The 20,758-nt window shown below is 41.5% G+C and overlaps 2 protein-coding genes across 2 annotated transcripts; one reads left to right on the top strand and one right to left on the bottom strand.

Moving 5' to 3' along the window:
• The first annotated feature begins 5,522 nt into the window (after nt 1-5,522).
• On the top strand, nt 5,523-12,666 carry slc2a5 (solute carrier family 2 member 5). The gene is made up of 12 exons (XM_074681800.1): nt 5,523-5,573; nt 5,702-5,800; nt 5,892-6,052; nt 6,121-6,245; nt 6,312-6,464; nt 6,579-6,704; nt 7,027-7,214; nt 7,510-7,620; nt 7,741-7,842; nt 10,326-10,401; nt 10,604-10,731; nt 12,384-12,666. Exons 1-12 carry the CDS (start codon nt 5,529-5,531, stop codon nt 12,606-12,608), a joined length of 1,539 nt encoding a protein of 512 aa, XP_074537901.1. The 5' UTR covers nt 5,523-5,528; the 3' UTR covers nt 12,609-12,666.
• A 169-nt stretch (nt 12,667-12,835) lies between these two features.
• On the bottom strand, nt 12,836-18,796 carry ca6 (carbonic anhydrase VI). The gene is made up of 10 exons (XM_074681895.1): nt 18,656-18,796; nt 17,904-18,083; nt 17,021-17,169; nt 16,303-16,398; nt 14,487-14,553; nt 14,258-14,415; nt 13,983-14,109; nt 13,799-13,882; nt 13,685-13,717; nt 12,836-13,603 (listed from the first exon to the last, which is right to left on the bottom strand). Exons 1-10 carry the CDS (start codon nt 18,744-18,746, stop codon nt 12,969-12,971), a joined length of 1,620 nt encoding a protein of 539 aa, XP_074537996.1. The 5' UTR covers nt 18,747-18,796; the 3' UTR covers nt 12,836-12,968.
• Between the last annotated feature and the right edge of the window lie 1,962 nt (nt 18,797-20,758).

The following is a 20,758-nucleotide window of genomic DNA, read 5'->3' as shown; positions in this document are numbered from 1 at the left end:
CATCACAATTTCTTAAAAAACAGTAAATAAAATGATTTATGTAAACATTAAAGGCTAGGCTGGTTGATATATTTTTTTTTCGTCATTCTTTCACTGCAAAAAATGAAATCTCTTTAAGTGTTTTTGTCTTATTTTTTGTAGAAAATAAGACTTAATACAAACAACTTTCACCTGATGAGTCCAGTAAAATGTCTTATTCCCAGTCATTTAAAGACAAATATGAGGTCTGACTTTCTTGTAAAAAATGTTTAAAAAATCTGTTAATGGAACAAGAGAAAAGTTACTTACATTATGACATTATTGTACTTTCAAGCATTTTTTTTCTTATTCCATTGGCAGATTTTTTTTTTACTTGTCACAAGCAATTTAGACCCCTTTTTTGTCTTTAAATGACTTTAAAAAAGACTGGACTGACCAGTTGGATGTGGCTCATATTAAGTATGATAAAACAATTTTACTTAAAATAATAGAAAAAAAACTTGATAAGATTTCAGTTTTTTACAGTGTTGAATTCCCTCTAGTTCCTGAAACTGAGTAATTCTTGCATAACTTCTCAGTTGCTAAACTTTCTGTGCAGTATATGCAACAGCCCAGCAGAGTCAGCCCTGTCACCAGCTTTGACTCAACATCACTGCCGTCATCGTGGTCAGGATGCATGACCTGTTATCACATGTCCTCCTTCCTCCTGCAGACCCAGACCTTTCCTGTGTGAGCCTCACTTCTCCTTTGACCCCTGCTGTTGTTAGCTCCTGTTTACTCCACTGAGCTGCAGGCTGAACGCATACCAATGAGTGCGGAGCGTGTACCCACTGAACCTGGCTCGCAACAATAACAAAGACAGCTTTTTTACTTTCTTCAGCTCTTTAAAATTTTATCTCAGACCCATTGAGTGTTAATGGGTCCGCTTAAGAAATGATGAGCTGCCTTCAAATAAGATTAATCACTCTCTGAAAGGTGAGGGAGGAGAAATTCAGCCATGTTGACATCCAATTTCCTCTTATCCTCCAGTGATTATTGTTTGTTTTGACTCAGAAGGCTTACTCACGGCTGTACGGTCTGTGTTTGATAAATTAGGCAGAGCAGAAATGGATGATAGTGTTGTAATAAGCCTATACATCAGGTTGAACTGAGTTTCCATTACACGGCAATAACACTGTAACTCCTCCAAGGACGGTTAGTTCTCATAAATTATTTCCAAGACATGGAGACTTTATGCTGTTTATCCTGAAAACACTGAAACAAAAACACACAGTTTTGCTTCTGTATAATTTATTTTTGGCCTTTAGTCATGCGACTTTGTGCAGGGTTCACTCTCTCAGGACCATCAGTCACATCGACTGGATCGCATGTCTGGGAAAATGGAGGAAGTGAGCGCTGTTTATGCTGATGACATCCAAAATGACCAGCTAGCAGTTTTTCGTCCTTGTGGACAGCAGAGGCCGCACAGAGGACCCACACTTACTGTATTTCCTGCAGGAATTAATCCTTTGAGTGGGTTCTGAGTTTTTGGCTGACATTGAAGTAACTGGAGCTTGTGGAAACACTTCAGGAAAGGGTTTCCGCTCTCCCCTCCGCTGGCTCTATGCCCGCTCAATTCATTAAGTTAGAAGGCAGCAGAAGGCCGCACCGCACTGTGCGGGTTGTCCATTCACCAGTCAGGTTAATGGAAGTCATATTTTCACAGCACAGGCTGTTCATTTGGCTGTGAGAGCTATTTTTTGGAACTGGTTGTCAACACGCTGTCCTTAAAGGTAAACATGATAGGTCAGAGCTGAAACAGGACATGTACAGAGGCTGAGCGCGGGCTTCAGTGTGGCTTGGATGGACTTCAGCCATTGACTGTGTTTAGATATATCACAGATATCAACTCTGCTGACAGACATCAGTACATAATTTTGCTGGTAGCTGGTGTTTATTTTGACAAAGTTACCTGTTTGAAAAACTCTAATTTGTTTATATGATCAAACATAAAGAAAATATCAGCAGTGTGGGAGTACGACACCATCTCTGAGATGATTTTAAGACGTGTCCAAGTGTCCAATCTTCAGATGAAAGGAACTGCAACAAACAACACTCCCAAAGCAAAAGTGCTATAAACTGCAGTTCCTCATGCATCCACTTGGGGCTGGCTCCCAAAATATTAGAAATAATGTCGACACACTGTCAGAAAAGCTGATCAGACAGGATCATTTCTGTGGTGGCATACACTGTATTCTTATACAGTGGGGAAAATAAGTATTGAACGTGTCAACTTTTTTCTCATTACATTTATTTCCAAAGATGCAATTCAAACAAAATTTCTACCAGACATTGGTATTAACTCAAATAATCCACACATGAAAAGAAATCATGACATTCTAGTCCATGAATAATGACTATATGGAATTAAGTGCAATAACACATGAAAATAATATTGAACACACCATGGAAAGGCTGTATACTTTGGCAAGGAAATGCACCATACCACTTGAAATCTGTCTGTAATTATTACTCGAACTTCCAATTGGTGTAAACCAACATCAGCTGGGCTAGAGCAAATTGATGGTCCCATAAAAAAGGTCGTTTTTTTCACCAAGCAGTTTAGGTGCTCCAGAAAGACTTGGAGGCAGCAGATACAACTGTTACAGAGAAAACAACAGGCAATGCACTCCACCGCCATGGCCTCTATGGACGCTCAGACTGCAAGACTCCATTCCTCAAGAAAAGGCATGTTGTGGCTGCTTTAAAGTTTGCAAAACAGCATCTTGACAAGCCTGTAGAATACTAGGAGAATGTTGTGTGGTCAGATGAGACCAAAATTGAACTTTTCGGCTGTCACACTACATACCATGTTTGGAGGAGAAATGGCACTGCACATCACCAAAAAAACACAACACCAACAGTGAAGTTTGAAGGTGGAAGCATCATGGCATGGGGTTGTTTCTCATCTCATAGTATTGGCAAACTTCATATAACTGACGGAGCAAAGAATGGAGCCATGTATCTGGAAATTCTTGATATGAATCTGCTGCCATCCACCAGGATGATGAAGATGAGACGTGTGGATTATTTAAGTTAATACCAATGTCAGGTAGAAACATAGGCCACGTGTTTTTCACAGTTAGAGACCCAGCTGGTGTGACTGATGCAGGAGCAGCTAGAGGTGAGGCTCAAACTCTGCCTCAACTCCACCACCAGCTAAACTGAAGTTAAGTTGAAGCAGCATTTCTGATAACTCACCTGACAATAAGCTTCAGAGCTCTGCTTGAGAGGCAAAGGGATGATGTATGTGATGAACACACAGGAATAATTACAAAGAAAAGATGCAAAATTTGAAGGTGTAAGTGTGCGCATTAAAGGTTGCCACTGCGTCATCCCTGCAACTGGCTGGCAACCAGTCAAGGGTTTACCCCACCTCTCGCCCTAAGACAGCTGGGATAGGCTCCAGCCACCTGCAACCCTAAACAGGATATAGAAAATGAATGAGATGCAAAATAACTCTGGAATGGAAAACGCTGTCAGTTAAAGTATTTTTAATGTCAATTTCAGAACAATCGGAGCAGCTTTTGCTCCAAAATATTTCCCTGGTGTTGAGCACAGACATGCAGAAGTGATCATGATCTCAAATTTTATACACATATTTTGACCTCATCAATTGTCCTGTTTCAGAGCTTGATTTTACTGAATATCATCTCAATCTTTTTACCTGGATTAAAGGTCCCATAATATGCTCCTTTTCTTCAGTTTAATATGGATCATTGATGTCTTCATGAAATGGTAGTAACATGTTTTGGTCCAAAAAGCCAATAAATCAAGCACAGCAGCATTGTTTCCAGGCTCTCATAGCCCCTCTGCTCAGAACGCTCTGATTTAGTGGGCGTGGCCTTCATATGTAAATGAGCCCCCGCTGATACTGCCCCGCTCTTCAGCGTCACTGAGAGCGGTGCCATGAGGTCCGAGTGCACAATGATTAAAAAAGAGCGAAGCTCGTTTGCCGTAACATTACAGGCTAAAACAACAGGCTAACAGCAGCTAAAGTTAGCATCCTGAAGCTAACACGCAGACAGGGGGGACACTGAGGAAAAGCTCTTACATCTGCTCCACAGCACACAGCATTTAAAATACTCACATTTCCAGGGTCCCAGGTTTGTTGGTGGATGGTTGGTAATGCGCCTGGATTCAGGACCAGTGTATTCACTAGCCCTCTGTTGTACTGTCCAAAGTTGGAAAAGCAGATAGCAGTCAGCTAGTCGTGAAGTGACTAGCACACACATGCACAGTTTTACTGAGTGTAGCTGTCACATTTCCTTGATAAATGAACTCTAGCCACATAGTCTTGTCTTCTTCCGAGATGGGAAGCTTGTGCATGGAACTATGTGGCTGTTTACAGCCAAAAACAGAGCAGTGATGGCTCTTCAACTTTGGCATTCTTGTGAGTCGGGGATGCAGGGGTATCTGATCCCGTGGACCAATCAGGTCAGACTTGCTCCTGATTGGTCAAAAAAGGGAATCGCTGACGTCGGCAAATCCCCCAAATCCAAACAGCTCGTTTTAGGTCAGGATTTTACATTCACAAGCACTACTGAGTACAGGTTTGTCATTAAATATCACATTTTGTGGGCTGGGAGGAAAGCCAAAGACCCACAAATTTCACTAAAAGACTTAATAAAGTGATTTCTACATAATATAGGAACTTTAAAACATTTCTTCTCACCATGTACCAAGCTCTGAACTCCAACCTATCAATGAAAAGTTATGATTTGAGTATTTTAAATGAAACAGTAATGGAAAGATCTATCTGTCAACAAAAATAAAAACACTTTTTTTTGTATGGTTAATAGCCCAGCAGAGTTTTAAAGAAGTTGCTTTCTAAAAGCTAGCTCTGCTTTGACCCAACTTTGAGATTTTTCTGCAAGTACACATAGATCTGATTTCTAATTATTTCAGATTTCCACCGGCTGACATAACAGGCCTCCCTGAAGAAGAAGAAGAAGAAGACATCCAATTTCAAGAGCAAACAACCTCAGGGCCACTGTATTAATAAACACTAAGCGTCTGAGATATGAGAAGCAGAGCAGCATGTGACAAAGAAAGACAACTCACTCATAAAAGAGATAACAGATGTTGTGTGTGCTGTTGTGAATTTTATTCAGTGATTAGCCTTCACTCTGCTCAGGATCAGCATTGAATCTTTGCCAGCTGATTGTGATTTTAGCATTGAGACGTGGTTTTGTAATAACACCTCTTCTAATTCAGTCTGCAGGTGAATATGCAATAAAAACACTCATGTGGCTTTATTCTGTGATAACACTGCTTCATTATTTAATGGCAGCTGTATTTCCAATCAATTGGATCATTTCCGCTGGAGTCACAGCGCAGTAAAGTATCACATATCTTGCACATAAAAAAAACACCTGAGACAGCAGATAACTGAGGCGAGCTGTAAACCTGCGCTGTGCTCTCTGATCTCAGGTCCAAAGGTCAGGTAGAGTCCACCGATGCAGGATTAACAAATCGTGCTGTTGTTATTTTTCAGTCCAAACACAGCCATGGCGGAGAAAGAGAAGTGGGATAAGCCCGTGGAGAGGAGAGGGGTGAGTTTAACACCAGATGTGATTATGACAGCTGTGTTTGTCGGGTCTATTCTGTGACAACCGGCAAATAATGATGATGGATGGTGTTTGTGTTTAAAAGAAGAGGTTTGATTGATTTTTCCTGACAGAGACTGACTGTGGTTCTGGCTCTGGCAACACTCATATCTGCATTTGGATCATCATTCCAGTATGGTTATAATGTGGCTGTGATCAACTCTCCTGCACCGGTAACAGAGGCAAAAAGGAAACATTAAAGTTTGAAGTGTGACATAAAATCATCAGAGCAGGTGTTCCTCTCAGTTCGTCCTCTCTTTGTAGTTCATGCAGGACTTCTATAACAACACATACCTGGAGCGCTTTGGAAAACCAATGGAGGACACCTTTCTCACTCTGCTGTGGTCCCTGTCTGTGTCCATGTACCCGTTAGGAGGCTTCTTCGGCTCTCTGATGGTTGCTCCTCTCGTCAACAAACTGGGCAGGTAACGCTGAGCTTCATCTGAGAATGCACGTACCTTGAAGTGTTTGTCTAATGTGTCCTTGAATGCAGGAAAGGCACCCTCCTCTTCAACAACATCTTCTCCATCGTCCCTGCTGTGATGATGGGAGTCAGTGACATCGCCAAGTCCTATGAGATCATCATCGTGGCGAGGTTTATAGTGGGCATCTGTGCAGGTCAGATTAGTTTGAGTGATAATGAAAGATTCTTTACAGTATATCTGAAGATCTCTTTGTCTGTAGGTCTCTCTTCCAACGTGGTGCCCATGTATCTGGGGGAACTTGCCCCTAAAAACCTGCGGGGAGCCCTTGGCATCGTTCCACAGCTTTTCATCACCATTGGCATCCTCTGTGCACAAGTGCTGGGCATCAGGAACATACTGGGCAACAGCACAGGTAAATATTAGACCAGGGTTTATTGCTTGGATGCAAAGCCTGTCATTGGCAGCTGTTTTTTTTTTTTTTGAGTCAATCCATTTATAAAGATGTTCCTGCTCCTTCTGTGTCCAGGCTGGCCTCTCATGCTCGGTCTGACTGGTATTCCTGCTGCGATAGAGCTTCTACTGCTGCCCTTCTTCCCAGAGAGTCCTCGGTACATGCTCATACAAAAAGGAGATGAGAAGACAGCGAAAAAAGGTGAGGAAACACAAAAACTGCCAAGTGAGGTTGGCAGAAAGGACTGAAACATGGCAGGGGATACGAGGATCCCTGTTCCTCTCTTTTCCTTTTTTTTGGTCTGGTTGGTCGAGGCAGATGGCCACCCACCAGTGAGTCTGGTTCTGCGTGAAACTCCTGCCAGCTAATGGAGCACTTTTATTTGAAGAGTTGCAAAGTGCCTTCTCATGGCAGATTACTGGACAGAGTTCAGAACCTAAGACCTTTTCTTATAGAAGCTGTGTTTGGTGCCATTTAAACATCAAATGATTGATCTATACTGAAGAACATGTTTCACCCTCAGCACTACAGCGTCTTCGCGGCTGGGACAACGTGGAATCAGAGCTGTCAGAGATGCGTCTGGAGGACCAGTCTGAGAGGGCTGAGGGACACCTGTCAGTGCTCAGCCTGCTGTCCCAGCGCTCCCTCCGCTGGCAGCTGGTCTCCATTATCATCATGAACATGGGCCAGCAGCTGTCAGGGGTCAACGCGGTGAGCCGTGCCTGTTGTGCCACTTGTCCTTGTCCTTGTCTCTGACCCACTGATCAACAGACTGACTATTTTAGAAATAACATCACACCAGAGCACTTTGTTTAGACTGCTACTGGTTCTGCTCTGGCAGCAGATCAAATAGACTCTGAATCATGAGGATTAAAGATCAGGAGACAATACGGGATCCATCTTGACCTAGTCACTCAAACCTTTGTTGCATCCTTCTTCTGTTTACCTGTTTTCTCTAACTCAAGGCATTTTTTTAACCATTATTCACCTCCATCTCCCTTCACAGATCTATTACTATGCAGACAGCATTTATGGCTCTGCAGGAGTCAGACCAAATGATATCCAGTATGTCACTGTGGGAACAGGTGCAGTGAATGTCTTCATGACCATAGCAGCTGTAAGTACCTCCTTAGGTCTTCCCTAACAGTTGGACCCCAGGCAACTAAAGAAGATAAAGAAAGTAAAGTAGAGAGTTAAAGGAGTAAATATTTCTGATCAGAGGATTTTTGGCTCTCAGGTGTTCATCGTGGAGGCCTCAGGACGACGGCTGCTCCTCCTCTGTGGTTTTGGGATCTGCTGTGGGGCTTGTGTGCTGCTCACTGTTGCTCTCAACTTTCAGGTATCACGTGAAAGCTTCAGTCTAACTCTCATCACTATTATGCTGCTCTGCTGCCCTCTAGTGGTTCAGTGTCCTACACAACATAATGCAAAATATCTGAGGCTAGAGATTCCTATAGGGGGAGTCATGATCCTGGTGCTGAAGATCATTAATGTTGCACTTCCCAGTGAATAAACTGGTAACAGGGAGTAGTATTTAATTTGAAGGGAGGAGAGTAAGATGTATTTTTTGACCTCATAACTTCACTCCAGTTTATGGTATTTCCAACGAAAAATCTGACCTTTATCTTTTATTTAAAACAGACCTTGTCTTTGTTTGATGTAGGTATAGCATCCTTTAAAAACACAAAATACCACATTTTATTGACAGAAATATGTATCATAGGTTGAATTAAACTTGCGCATTATATTTCACTGTGGATGCTGGACCACAGACCTGTCGAGCGAACACATCTTGATGGTTTGAGTCTGTTACAAAAAGAGTAGGCACAAGTATTTAGGTAGTGCAGTGATATAAGAGTCTGACAGCCTTTCTCTAAAGCATAAGAAATTAATCTGTACAAATCCTGGTACAAAAAACCCCACTTGATTTGTTAAGCGTATTTCCCTTCTCTACTCTACAGGGGCAAACTTCTTCATTTGTTTTGAAGATATCACGGCTACACATTATTATAATCAGGTAAAATTTGGGGAACAGCTGACTTGGCTGACAGGTGGGCCCCATGTAGCTGTTGGCCTGGAAGAGAGAGGCAACTCAACTCTGCCTCTGTGCCCCATGCAAGGTTTCAACAGGACAAGTCACTATTGCTAATGTAGCATCCACCTGTTTTGGGCCTTAAAATTCAGCTTCAGAAAACAATGGGTGACATTACTAAGACTAAAGCCTCATACCACACTGTCTATTGTCTTACTTCTTCCTTTAGGTATGTCCTACTCAACATAACAGCCTTGTGTACGGTACCTGTACACTACCAGCTGTTTTGGTCAACAACTAATAGGCCACACTTTAGTCCTACTTTAATGTTATACTTTCAGCAGACTGTCTGCTACAATTTGGTGTTAGTTGCAGGTTTGTACAATAATTTGTTACCTGACAGTGTTGAAAATTATGATGACTCAGTACATATTTCGTATTCCAGATCTTAGTATCCAGAATATTACCAGGATCTGGATCGTACTTTTACATCTGTCAGAAATTATGGTGACCTTGTCTTGTATTCTTTTGCAAAGCACTCCGACCATTTATCGTGGAGTTATATACACACATGGTGAAAACGGCCCCATCTCAAAAAAAATCCTGGATCCAGACAGTGATCCAGATCACCTCAAAAGTTAAATCCCTTTTTCCTTATCCCATTTTAAACATTTCCTGAAAATTTCATTAAGATCTGTTTTTTACTATTTGAGTTACGTTGTTCACAGACAAACAAACAAACAAGAGCATGAACTCCTTTGCGGAGGTAACTATCCCTGTAACTTGGGTCCCAAAAACACAGCATAGAACACTTTAAACCTAATGCAAGCCAAAAGAAAGCCTCTGGCAGGGATTCAGACGCATAGTCATCACAGTGAAGCGCATATCTGTGCTCCCTGAGGATGAGGAGCTGATTGAACAGGGCTGGATGAGCACTGATTGCAGGCAGCTGCTCAGGCCCAGCTCACATAATGGAGGCAGAGATGACGCTTTTGGTGGATCCATGAGAAAGCTTTAAACCTAATGCATTGAAAAACTGCTGCATTAATGTACCTCTATGTCATTCTCTTTACGGTAAAATCATTATAAACATCAGGATGCTTTTAGTTAGGATCCAAGAAATACAGGTGGCATAACACAACAACAATATTCATTTAAAGGCCTTTGCAGAACAGGATGCTGCACCATTATGACTATTTTAGCTATTTACAAATCCTAAATTGATGCAATGGGGCTGTAATGGTTGTAATTTTGATGTTATGATCCCTAAATATTGTGTTTGACAGAAGGACACCAAATCCATTAAACTTGTTTCTTTATTACGTTGCATAATTGTCTACTGCTAATGTGAATCAGTTTGTTGTTTTGTTTTCACACAGGTCTGTATCATTAAGTGCAAAGTCAGATTTAACAGAGCCAACAGCTCCCCTCAGAAACACTAAAAGTTTGATACTGTAATTACCTTCCAGCCAAAAACACACATTTAGAGCCGGATCTGATGACTTGACATGTATATCTGCTGGGGTCATGAGAATTCAGAGACATGACCACAGAATTACCCACCCATGAACGACACTGACCATTACACAGAACCACAAACCACAGACACATAACCCAGCCCTATGATCTCATCCTTTAAAAAAAAAAAAAACATTAGATAACCATCACTAAAACAGGAAAAATAACACTAATTCATAATCCAGATTAAGCAGATTCTGTGTCATGTTTGTTCTTGTTAAACAGATCAATACGCTGGTTGAGGATCACATTTGTTTGTTTTCTGTCGACAGGAGAGCGTGACGTGGATGCCCTATGTCAGCATCGCCTGTGTTATCATCTATGTCATAGGACACGCCATAGGACCCAGTGAGTGTGACCCTGCCAGTGCTTATTAACACACAGATTACAACAGGCTGATCCATTAGCTCACGTGTTGCTCCGATGTGAGCAGACCTGTAATGATACATGTTGTAGACCTGCATTCAGCTGTTTCACACATGAGACTCCTCAAACTGATGGCGTGTGTCTAGTGTTTGGGTTGAAGATAACATGCTCTGTGTTTTTCCAGGTCCCATTCCTTATGTGGTGACCACTGAGATGTTCAGGCAGTCGGCGCGGCCCGCTGCCTTCATGGTCGCAGGCTCTGTCCACTGGCTCTCCAACTTCACTGTTGGCCTGGTCTTCCCCTTCCTTGAGGTCAGTTACACAATTTCTGAGGAAGCCTTACTTTGGGGAATCAAAGCTTTTATTTTGTCATGTAATAGGTACAGATGTTTCCTGTGTTTTAGTTCCACTGTGGTTTGTTAAATTTGATATAATTTCAAAACGGTTTTCATAGCTTAACTCTACATTCAGACAATATACTCATCCAAACACACAATAAGCTTCAAATGCAGCATAATTGTCAAAATCTGTTTTTGGTCCCTTGACGTTAGAATTTAATAGGATAGAACAGAACTTTATTGTCATTGTAACAAGTACAACGAAATTGAAGTCACAGCAGCAATCAAGAAAACAAAAGTAAGAAAGTGTATAGAAAGTGAAAAAAGCTCCATAAGAAAACAAATGATGACAGCTTGTCCATCATTGTCCAGTTCAGCCAGCCTCCACCTCTACAGGGTCCAAGACTGAGCTTCTTCAGTTATGCTCCATCTCTGTCTCCTGGATCCTGTTTGCTCACAGCAGGTGAAGCTCTTCCAACATGGCGTTGGTGTCTGATGTTAGCTCTGTTAGCCATGTCTGCACAATGCTACTCTGCCCTCCGGTATTCGCTCTGTTGCTGGGTTAGCACAGCTAGCTCATCTATCTTCCTCACCTCGATCATCCCCATCTCCTTCTCCTCACCTCGTGGGAAGACATCAGGCCTTACACCAGTTAGCATTGACATGCTACAGGCTGCAAACAGCTGGGTTGACATGTAAACAATGTAGCCATGGTTACATGTAGGATCTCCAGACATATATATATATATATATATATATATATATATATATATATATATATATATATATATATATATATATATATATATATATATATATATATATATATATATATATATATATATATATATTTATTTATTTATTTATTTATTTATTTATTTATTTTTCATTTTATGCCATTTCAAGACCACATGTGTGATGTGGCTCTTTGTAGTACCACAGTAAACTTTCCTCTGTCCTTCACTGCTCAACAGTTGTTTTAAAAGGTTTGAGACTCACTTTGCAATGTAATGTGTAGATCAACTCATGTTATCTCAAGCAAGTCCTAAGATTTTATGATAATACACCCAGTTTGGAAGTTTTTCAAAACACAAAGTGCAACCAGAGAGGCTGTGGGAACTTGATACTTTAGTGTAAACATACGTAAATCATAAAAACATCACGGTTGTGACAAGGAGATGTTTTGACCGGTAGTTAAGGTTTTAATGCTGTCACAGCAGGGGTTGGCTCAGACCAGTCTGTGACCCAGGTTAACCAGTAAAGTAGTGGATGATATATGATAAGTAAAATAAGGTTATTTTCACTTTTGGATATCTTTTTTATTGTTTTTAAACTAAGATGCGTGCATACTTTGAGCATCTTTAATCCTCAGTCCATTTTCTCTAGATCTAGCGTGTGGAAGAAATTTGCTGGTCATTACTTATCCAGTTTGTTTGGTCATGTTGTCTTCGTGAAAAACAAAAACTTTCCCTTTTCTTTCACTCTATTCATCAATGTCAACAGCATACAAACAAGGCTTTAAAAATATAAAAGAAAATAAGTCAAATGTGACTTTACCTCCTCTTTGACAACGTGTATGCCCATCTAGACGACATATTTACACTGTTTTCATCTTTTCTCTCACAGAGAGGCCTGGGTCCCTACAGCTTCATCATCTTCTCCGTCATCTGTCTGGTCACACTGGTCTACATCTGGTTGGTGGTCCCTGAGACCAAGAACAAGACCTTCCTGGAGATCTGCCAGATGTTTGCAAAAAGGAACAAAGTGGAGATCAAACTGGGTGACGGGGATCTGCCGCTGAAAGAGAGTCAAGAAAAGCTGGAGGATGTGGTGAGGGTCACGGCCTTCTGAAGACAAATGAGAGCATTCAGGGGAGAGGAAGTGTGCACTCTGGGGAGGACTGTAATGGACAGGGAATGTTTTAATCCAGACTTTGATGTGTGTTTCAAAAGGAGTCTTTGCACAACTTCTTTTTGTGTTATTTCTTTGTGAATAAATTGAATATCTTTGTGCTGAGTCATTGATCAAACCAGAGACACTTAAAAACTTTTATTGATGACGAGCAGATGCAAAGCGTTTGTTTGAAACTGACTTAAAGGTGCATGAAACACGTGACTTTCTTCATTCTGTTTGCAAACACAGTTAAATTCCACATCAGTACTGACACTTTTGTTTATTTTTGCATTATTTAATGGCTCTGGATCAGCTGATTCAGGAGCATCTGTATTGTGTGTCCAGCTGCACCCCTCCAAACATGCTGAGCTTGGTGCTCCCCCAGCTGAACACATTTCCCACCATGGTGCTGTTCCTCTCACACGACATCTGGTCCCGGATGTCCGCTGTGGTCAGGACGTAGTCCCAGACATTGACGTCGGTCATCTTTCCCTCAAAGGCTTTGGTGTTGGAGATCCCGAGTAACCCATCCTGGTCTATTCCCAGGACGAAAACACCTCCGGGGCTGATGTAGTAGCCGCTCTTCAGGAAACGCCGCTCCCCTACCTTGCCATTGATCCACAGCTGTGCGCCGCCTGTGTGTGATGACCATGTGATGCAGTAGTTGGACCAGTCGTGGGAAATGAAGTTGTGCGGCAGGTTGACAAACTCATTTCCGATCCAGAGGCCGACCTCTTTGGCATCTCTGTCCTCACCGACTGAGACGGTCAGCTCATTTTCGATGCCGTTGCTGGAATACGAGATGGCTGTGTGTAGGCCCTCCTGCTGGGGAAGGAGGTGCATGCAGATGGTGAAAGAGTCCAGTTCCATGGGGTGGTCAGGGCGAGCCAAAGCATAACCACCAGGGTTTGTCTCCTGGAAGTGGAGCACCAAGGGAAAAAGAGCACGGGCCTCTGAGAAAGAAAGAAGAATCAGTCTGAATGATGAGATATATCCTCAATGTTTGATCTCAGTCAGTCAGGATTAATTCTTACCGTATCTGGAAGGCCTTGAGTTACGAGGTCCGCCTTAAAAAGGGAGAAAAAACAACACTGAATCTGGGTTCTCGAACACAACACCTCAGGCAGATTTGATCTCAGTTCTTTCACCTGATGTTACATGCTTCCCAAGAGATGTAATCAGACCCTCGATCCTCAGGAGCCTGGACTCAATCTCATCCTGCCGACAAAATGCTAGAAAGACAAAAAGTGGATCAGACCAAGGCTGGGACAATAATAAACTCTGTGGGGTCATTTCCTTTCTGTAATAGCAATGTCTCAACATATTACACACTTCCTTTCCCGAGGCGTGGCAGGAAAGAAGACTCCACCACTCTGTCGTTCAGCGGCTGAGCTATGCGATAATCACGTGACAGGGTCTTGTTAAAAACGTCCATCAGGGTACTCTCCAGTTTCCTGATCTGAACACAACAGACGAAGGAGACGGAAAACCACACTGTGACATCTCATGACATATTGTTTAGAATAAACCTTCCACACATGACAGAGCTTCACTTTACAAACAGCTTCCATGTTACAAACAGAGGAAAATCCTTCTGTCTGCTTCACCTGGTTATGTGAAAGAGTGATGGGAGTATCAAACACGGTCCACAGGATGCTCTCGTAGCAGGGCGGGGTGGTGAGGGAGCCCTGGTATCTGAAGAAATGGTTGAGGTTCTCGGGGAGCATGGATCGCACGTCGATGCTGGAAATGTTCATAGACTGACCTGTGAAGGTCGTGTTAGAATGAAGTTACACTGAAACTCAGAGGAGCATGTTTCTGTGTGCAGTTACTCACCTGCATACTTGATGTTGTCCAGGTAGGATATGAAGTCACTGTAGTACGTGTTCTCAAAATGCCCATCCTGAAAGAGGGCCAGAGATCTGTGTCAGATTCTGAGACTGAGTCAGAGAGTTTAACTCAAACTCAGCTAGTTACAAGCTGAGGGTTGTTAATTAATGGTGAAGGCAAAGAAGTAGAAAAAGTGGAACATTAAATTTGAACTTTATCCAAAACATGTCAAAATCAGTTAAGATGGGCTGAGGTAAAGTGTGCCCACCGGCAAATGGTAGAAAAACTTTGGTTTGCATGTTGTTTAGAACTGTTAATGTAAATAGATGCGCTAAGTACAGACAGAAGAAAATGTGTGACGTTGAAATGTAAGAAAGGCCACAATCAGCCATTTCCATCACATCCCGTTTAGTTTACTTTAATAAAAGTCCCGCCTCTGACAATGCACATAGCTAATCATAGGATTTTGGAGCAGCCATTCAGATCTAAAGGGGGGCCTCTCCCACCCCTCTGAACAAGTCCCCACTGAGAGGTAATAGAGAAGGGGAGCCAAAACCTGTGGCTCGTGAGCTGCATGTGGTTCTTTGCCTTTCGGTGCGCGGCTCTTTGATCCACTCATAAAACCGATGTATTGTTGCAAACATAAGGACCAGTATTGATCAATACATGGGTGATGAGATTGATACTTAAGTTTCAGTTTCTTTTCTCTACATGTACTCCTCTCAATCACTCATGTGTAGATAGATAGATAGATAGATAGATAGATAGATAGATAGATAGATAGATAGATAGATAGATAGATAGATAGATAGATAGATAGATAGATAGATGAAACTTTGTCTCTTCTGCAGCAAAAACAGAAATTTGTCTTTGACTCTCCTCCAAGTACAAATTTTAAACACGCTTACAAACAAAACAAATCTTGCGTTGAAAATGGGAAATGTATTGATTTTCATTTTATGTAAATTTGTTCACATAAGACCACGTTTTTTGGTGGTTCTTTGTAGTATCACGGTAATTTTTGTGGCTCTTGGTCCCTGACTCGTTGGCCACCCCGGTATTAGAGTGAAACATTTATAATAGAGAACTTGTTAGGACAGAACCAACAAAGTGACTTAAGTTCCTCTTGTATCAACAGGGGTTGCCAAAATTGACACACCCAGAAGTTTCTCACAGTAGCTTCAAAATATGTGAAATCACCCGAGTCTGCAAGTAAACACTGTTTTGATCCCAGAAAGGTCAAAGGTGAACCAGAACATCAAGAAACCAACTTTTTGAATTAAAACATGTCAATACCTGTTAGTCTGACCTCTCAGGTTTTTGTTATGTCGCCTCACTCGCAGATCTCAATGTTTGGGATGTTTGTCATGATACTTGGATTAGAACCTTTTCATACTTTCAGGCCAAGTGAATCATTGTCACTAAATGAGTCAGCACAGTTCCCAGCTACTCTGTGCTTCGCTCTTACTGGATACCAGCAGAGGTGTGTTCGTGCAGAAGTGACCTCCTGAAGCTGACAGCCGCAGACTGCTCAACATCCAGAGCATTTCCTCAATAAACAAGCACTCAGTCAGTATGTCTCCATGCAACTCAACACTCAATACAGCTTTTCAACACAGCTGGATGTCCACTCATACACTTCAACTGGCACTGAAAGATCATTTTTCTCTGCTAAGTGTCTGTCTGTAAACTTGTCATGGCACAGTTAAAGGTCATTTTTAAGAAATAGTGCCAGTTTTCTTGTGTAAATGTTGAACGACCTAGAGGTGACGGAAAGCAAAACACAGGAGACAGGGGAGGAAAGTGTGTTTGACATACATACATCATAGAAAAAGGCGAGCACTGCCAGCCCGTCAGGCTTATCTCTGGCTTCAGTGAAGCTCTTGTACTTGTCAGAGTTGTAATGTACGACATGAAGCTGAAAGACAAGGTGTAAATGAAAGACAGGTTAGGTGCCAGAATATGCATGATAACAACTTAAGTGAGAAAAAATATGAAATAAGAAGAAATCTAAGGTTTTTTTTTAAAGTAAACTTAGATGGAGGTGGCGTTAGAGACAAGGATGAGGATCAAATTCAAAATAAAAGTTTTAAACTCTGCTGTTGTCCACTTTGCTCCATGTGTGGGTGTGGTTGAAACCTTTAAATGGTTTTTATTGAAACCACACCCAGAGTTTGTCTAAAGATAATACAAAACCTCCTCAAACTGTCTAAATGAGAGCTCACAAACTTCATCAATAAAACAAATTGTTTCTTTCTTATCTAACAAAAGCATAACTTTGAAGAAATTAGATCTCTACATTTGTCAGGTATTTACTCCACTGGGCTGTTTTGTGCCTTGATGTACCTCATGTTGTTGTAGGGAGATAAGTCTGTTTATAGACACTACATGTGTTTTATTAAGGTAAGCCTTTGATTATCACAAAATTATAGCATTTTACCTGTCACCTCCTTACAGGCACGCCTGCTTGTTCAACAGATAGTTTAGGATCTGTTTTGGTTCAGGACATGTTTTTTTCTAAGAGTAATCCTAAAGCAAACCTCTGCCATGTAACGGATGCCATCAACAGTGTGCTCTGCACCACTGGCCTCCAAGTCCCAGCCGCCCCAGTGCAGATGCATCTGGACTGCTGTGTATTTTCCTGGGAGACCCTTGCTGATCATCATGGTGGGGGGCAGGTCGATTTGAACTGATGGGAAATTAAATGATTTAATCTTTTATTGACAAAAAAAAAAAAAAAGAGCCCGCACACATCAGAAGTCACACACCAATTATCATACAGGTAGGTAGGGGAGACTGGGAAAGGTTGTAACACTTTTTTCTTCAGTACTTCCAACTCACTGAAGTTTGAGTCAGAGTTCTCAAACTGTAATGCAAAGTTCCCACATTTGTTTACTACAAATGACATCAATTCAAACCTCTATAGGAATATAATAGACTTCACCAGGTGATGTCAAACACATGGTGGTCCTTTGTTACAACCATCCCCACTACTGGGGTAGGTTGTAACACATGCTGGGATAAGTTGTCACAGGTAAACAAAAACAAAGCAAAAGCAGAGGTCTCTGTGACTCTGTGACTGACAAGAACTCACTTTCTGTTTTATAACATTACAATGTAGCTATAGTCTTGATGGAAAAATTACTTTCTTACCTTAAAATCAGTTTTTTTTTTCTCTCTATAGCATCTGCATACACCTGTTTCGAGCCCTGACAATCACCATGAGTGATCAGGGTGAAAGTGGGTTAATACTGAAATGATCATAAGACTGCAATCTTATCCCTGATTGGTGGAATTGATGGTGTTACAACTCTCCCCATGTCACAACCATACCCGGTCTCCCCTAATGCATTTTTTTTTTTTTTTTTTTTTTCTGGTCAATAAAATGTTGCAGTTTTAGATCCACATGCTGGCTTAACTTACCAGAGTGTCCGTTGTTGGACATGAGGAAATTTCCTCTCTGAGCATCATATCCTTTGAGCTCCAACTGCAGCATGTCGGGATTATGTCTCACGTTGCGCCGCTGGATGTCAATAGGAGACTGCTTCTTACCTCCACATGCAGGGTACTTGGTTGGCCAGTGCATCTGGTCCAAAGCACCCTCTGCACATAGAAAGTAAAGTAAATAACTATGAGCAGATATTATTAAAGCATATATACTTTGTCTGGTCGGATAAAAAGACACTTTGGGAGTGACACTGATCGAACCAGGTATTAGCGCTTGTTTGTGAAGTAATAAAGTAGGTCGGTGGTTTAAGCGCACTGACAGGGACAGGACTTGTCAAACTGGATATTGCTGATGAAGTGATGTTTTTTTCCAGCATTATTCATTCTCATTTTATTACCATCATGTTGTACCCACACCGAATGATTTGTCTTTCAGTTTATTTTCACACACACTTGATGCAACCACAGTCTGACAGCGGAGGTATTTGGCCAACACAGTGCGATTCACACAGCAAACCTGGGTCAGTATTTAATAAAAAGACAAATAGCATTATAATATCTGAGCAGCTTAGGAAAAGTGTTTTCCATTCGCTTCTGTTGGATGCATAAAAAATGCATTTTGGATAAACTTACGCGCAACTTTTACGCACCAGATTACTTTCGTTCCTGAGAAGGCTTAATTTAGAAAAACAACCCAAAGCCACATTTAGTCCTGAAACTAGACCTACCTGTGTATGTCCAGTGTATAGCGTCAGGAGATATCCCAGCATTGACTGCACAAAGCAGAACAGCGCATACAAACACAGAGAGAAACTCCATCGCTGCGTTCCCCTGCTCCTTAACGCAGACAGGACTGAGGCATCTCACGGCGATTCTCTCTCTGCATTTAAAGTGCGTGGGGAGGGAGGTGTTGTAACTACAGCTGTAAACGCCCAGAGCTCTTCCCAGCAGACTTACAACGAGGGGAACTACTCATACTGGCTATCTGATTTATCTGGAATATGTCTCGAAATATGTCCTCTGTCATTCCTCTCATGTTGCTCATTTAGATCTGCATGAAACTATTTGAAGCCCACCCTGAGAGAGCGCCTTCCTTCTTATTTAGAGGGCAAACTCTTTGTTTAAGGGGTCAAAAATCCATTTGAGGAGGGGACTTTTTTCATTTTACACTCACATTCAAGTCACCAGAGCTTTGCTGGTAAAGCTGCAATCCAAGAAAGTCCCAGATTGTATTGATAAAATAACTTCCTTGTATGAAAAGATATCCGAGCCAGTTGTAATAAATAATGGTAGGCGCTACATCATGACTGGTATCACCTGTTGCTGCCCACCAGTCATAACATGTCTCAAAAGTAAATGCCAGAGCTGTCAAACTGGGGTGTGTAGGTGTTTGTAAAGCAGGAGAAAATGTCCTCAAGGATTTACAAATGAAGGAAGGTGAATAGGGTACTTTATAATCCTGCCAAGAATTCAAATGTAAGATTGTTAACACTGATAAATGGGAGTAGTATAGACACTTTAGCTTAGCACATAAAATGAATAGCTTCCAAGTGATATAACCTCTGCAAAAACAGGACTTTAGAGGAAATTTTGATTGAAAATTTGAGATTTTTTGTTGTTGTTTTAGTTAAATTTGGTCAGTGTACTTACCCTTAAAGACATTCAGGGTTTGAAAATAGTCAACAAGTAAGGTTTGGACCATTGGATATAATGGATTTAAGTCCATGTATAAAAAATGTTGAGTGTGTGAGTTCTTGAGCTTAAGGAAGTGATTGAATTACAAAATGATCAAAGGACTCATGATTTAAGAAACTCATTGTTGTGCTCACATCCTTCCTCCATAGATCTTCAGCCTCTCTGCACCTCACACTTCACTGATTGTGATTATTTTTGTTGTAGGCTGCTCACACTTAAAGGCTGTGAAACTGCTTTTAAAAGGTCAAGAGTAGAAAAAAACAACAAAACTTAAAGTTAATTGGCAGGAGAGCACTTTCCAAACACACATAGTCTGAGAACAGTCGTTTCTTATGCCCCTCAGTGCTCAACTCACAGCAGCACTTTGTCCTCTCCCTCCCACCAGAGCTGCCCTCTCCCTCAGTAAATCACTGGGTTTATCTTTGACTTGAGGACAATCATAGCTCTTAACGTCTTGGGGACTTTGATGATGTAATTGTACCGGCAAAAAGCAAGCCCAGTAATTTAAAGGCTGCATATGTTGAGCTCAACATATGCGGTTCAAATACGCAGTGTATGTACAGAAGCATGATGGCCTGACAGGGTGAGGGAGTGATGAAAGATGGAAATATGACTAAGTTAAAGCCAGGTTCGTTTATCAGAAATCCACAACAGACTTTTTTTTTCCTGCAGCCAATCAAATATGTAGTAGAAGACAGAACAGGTCAAATCTGACAGTCTACAGATACATTGTCCTGATACAGAACAGTACGGCCGGTCTTATGGGAATTTAGTGCACTTATAGTCTCCTTTTCCCAAACCTCCTAGTGCCCTATTTGGAAGAAATCCCAAAACCTCACCACCTAACGAGCTGGTTTTGATGAAGTGTGATGCCAAAGCACTAAACAGGCCAATTCAAACCATATGACTCTCATTTCCCTGACATTTCACCCAGTTTAGCTTCAACCAACCAAGAGAGGAAATAACTGGAAGGGAAGTTTTCAAGACTGTTCTTAAGAATCGACCAGTACAACAGGACACATTAAACTGGTAAAAAGAAAAAACAACTATTTTTGATGTTTTTGTTCTGATGGTTCACAGCTTTTAGTCAAGGTAAGCATCAGCGGATGTTAAAACAACCCTCTGACTCGTCTTTC

Source organism: Halichoeres trimaculatus, unplaced genomic scaffold (assembly GCF_033239565.1).
Source record: "Halichoeres trimaculatus isolate MK-OKI-2021-1 unplaced genomic scaffold, fHalTri1.1 fHalTri1_scaffold_11, whole genome shotgun sequence".
In the NCBI taxonomy this organism is placed as follows: domain Eukaryota; kingdom Metazoa; phylum Chordata; class Actinopteri; order Labriformes; family Labridae; genus Halichoeres; species Halichoeres trimaculatus.
Note: the sequence above shows the minus strand (reverse complement) of the source record. Positions and strands in the feature narration are given on the sequence as shown.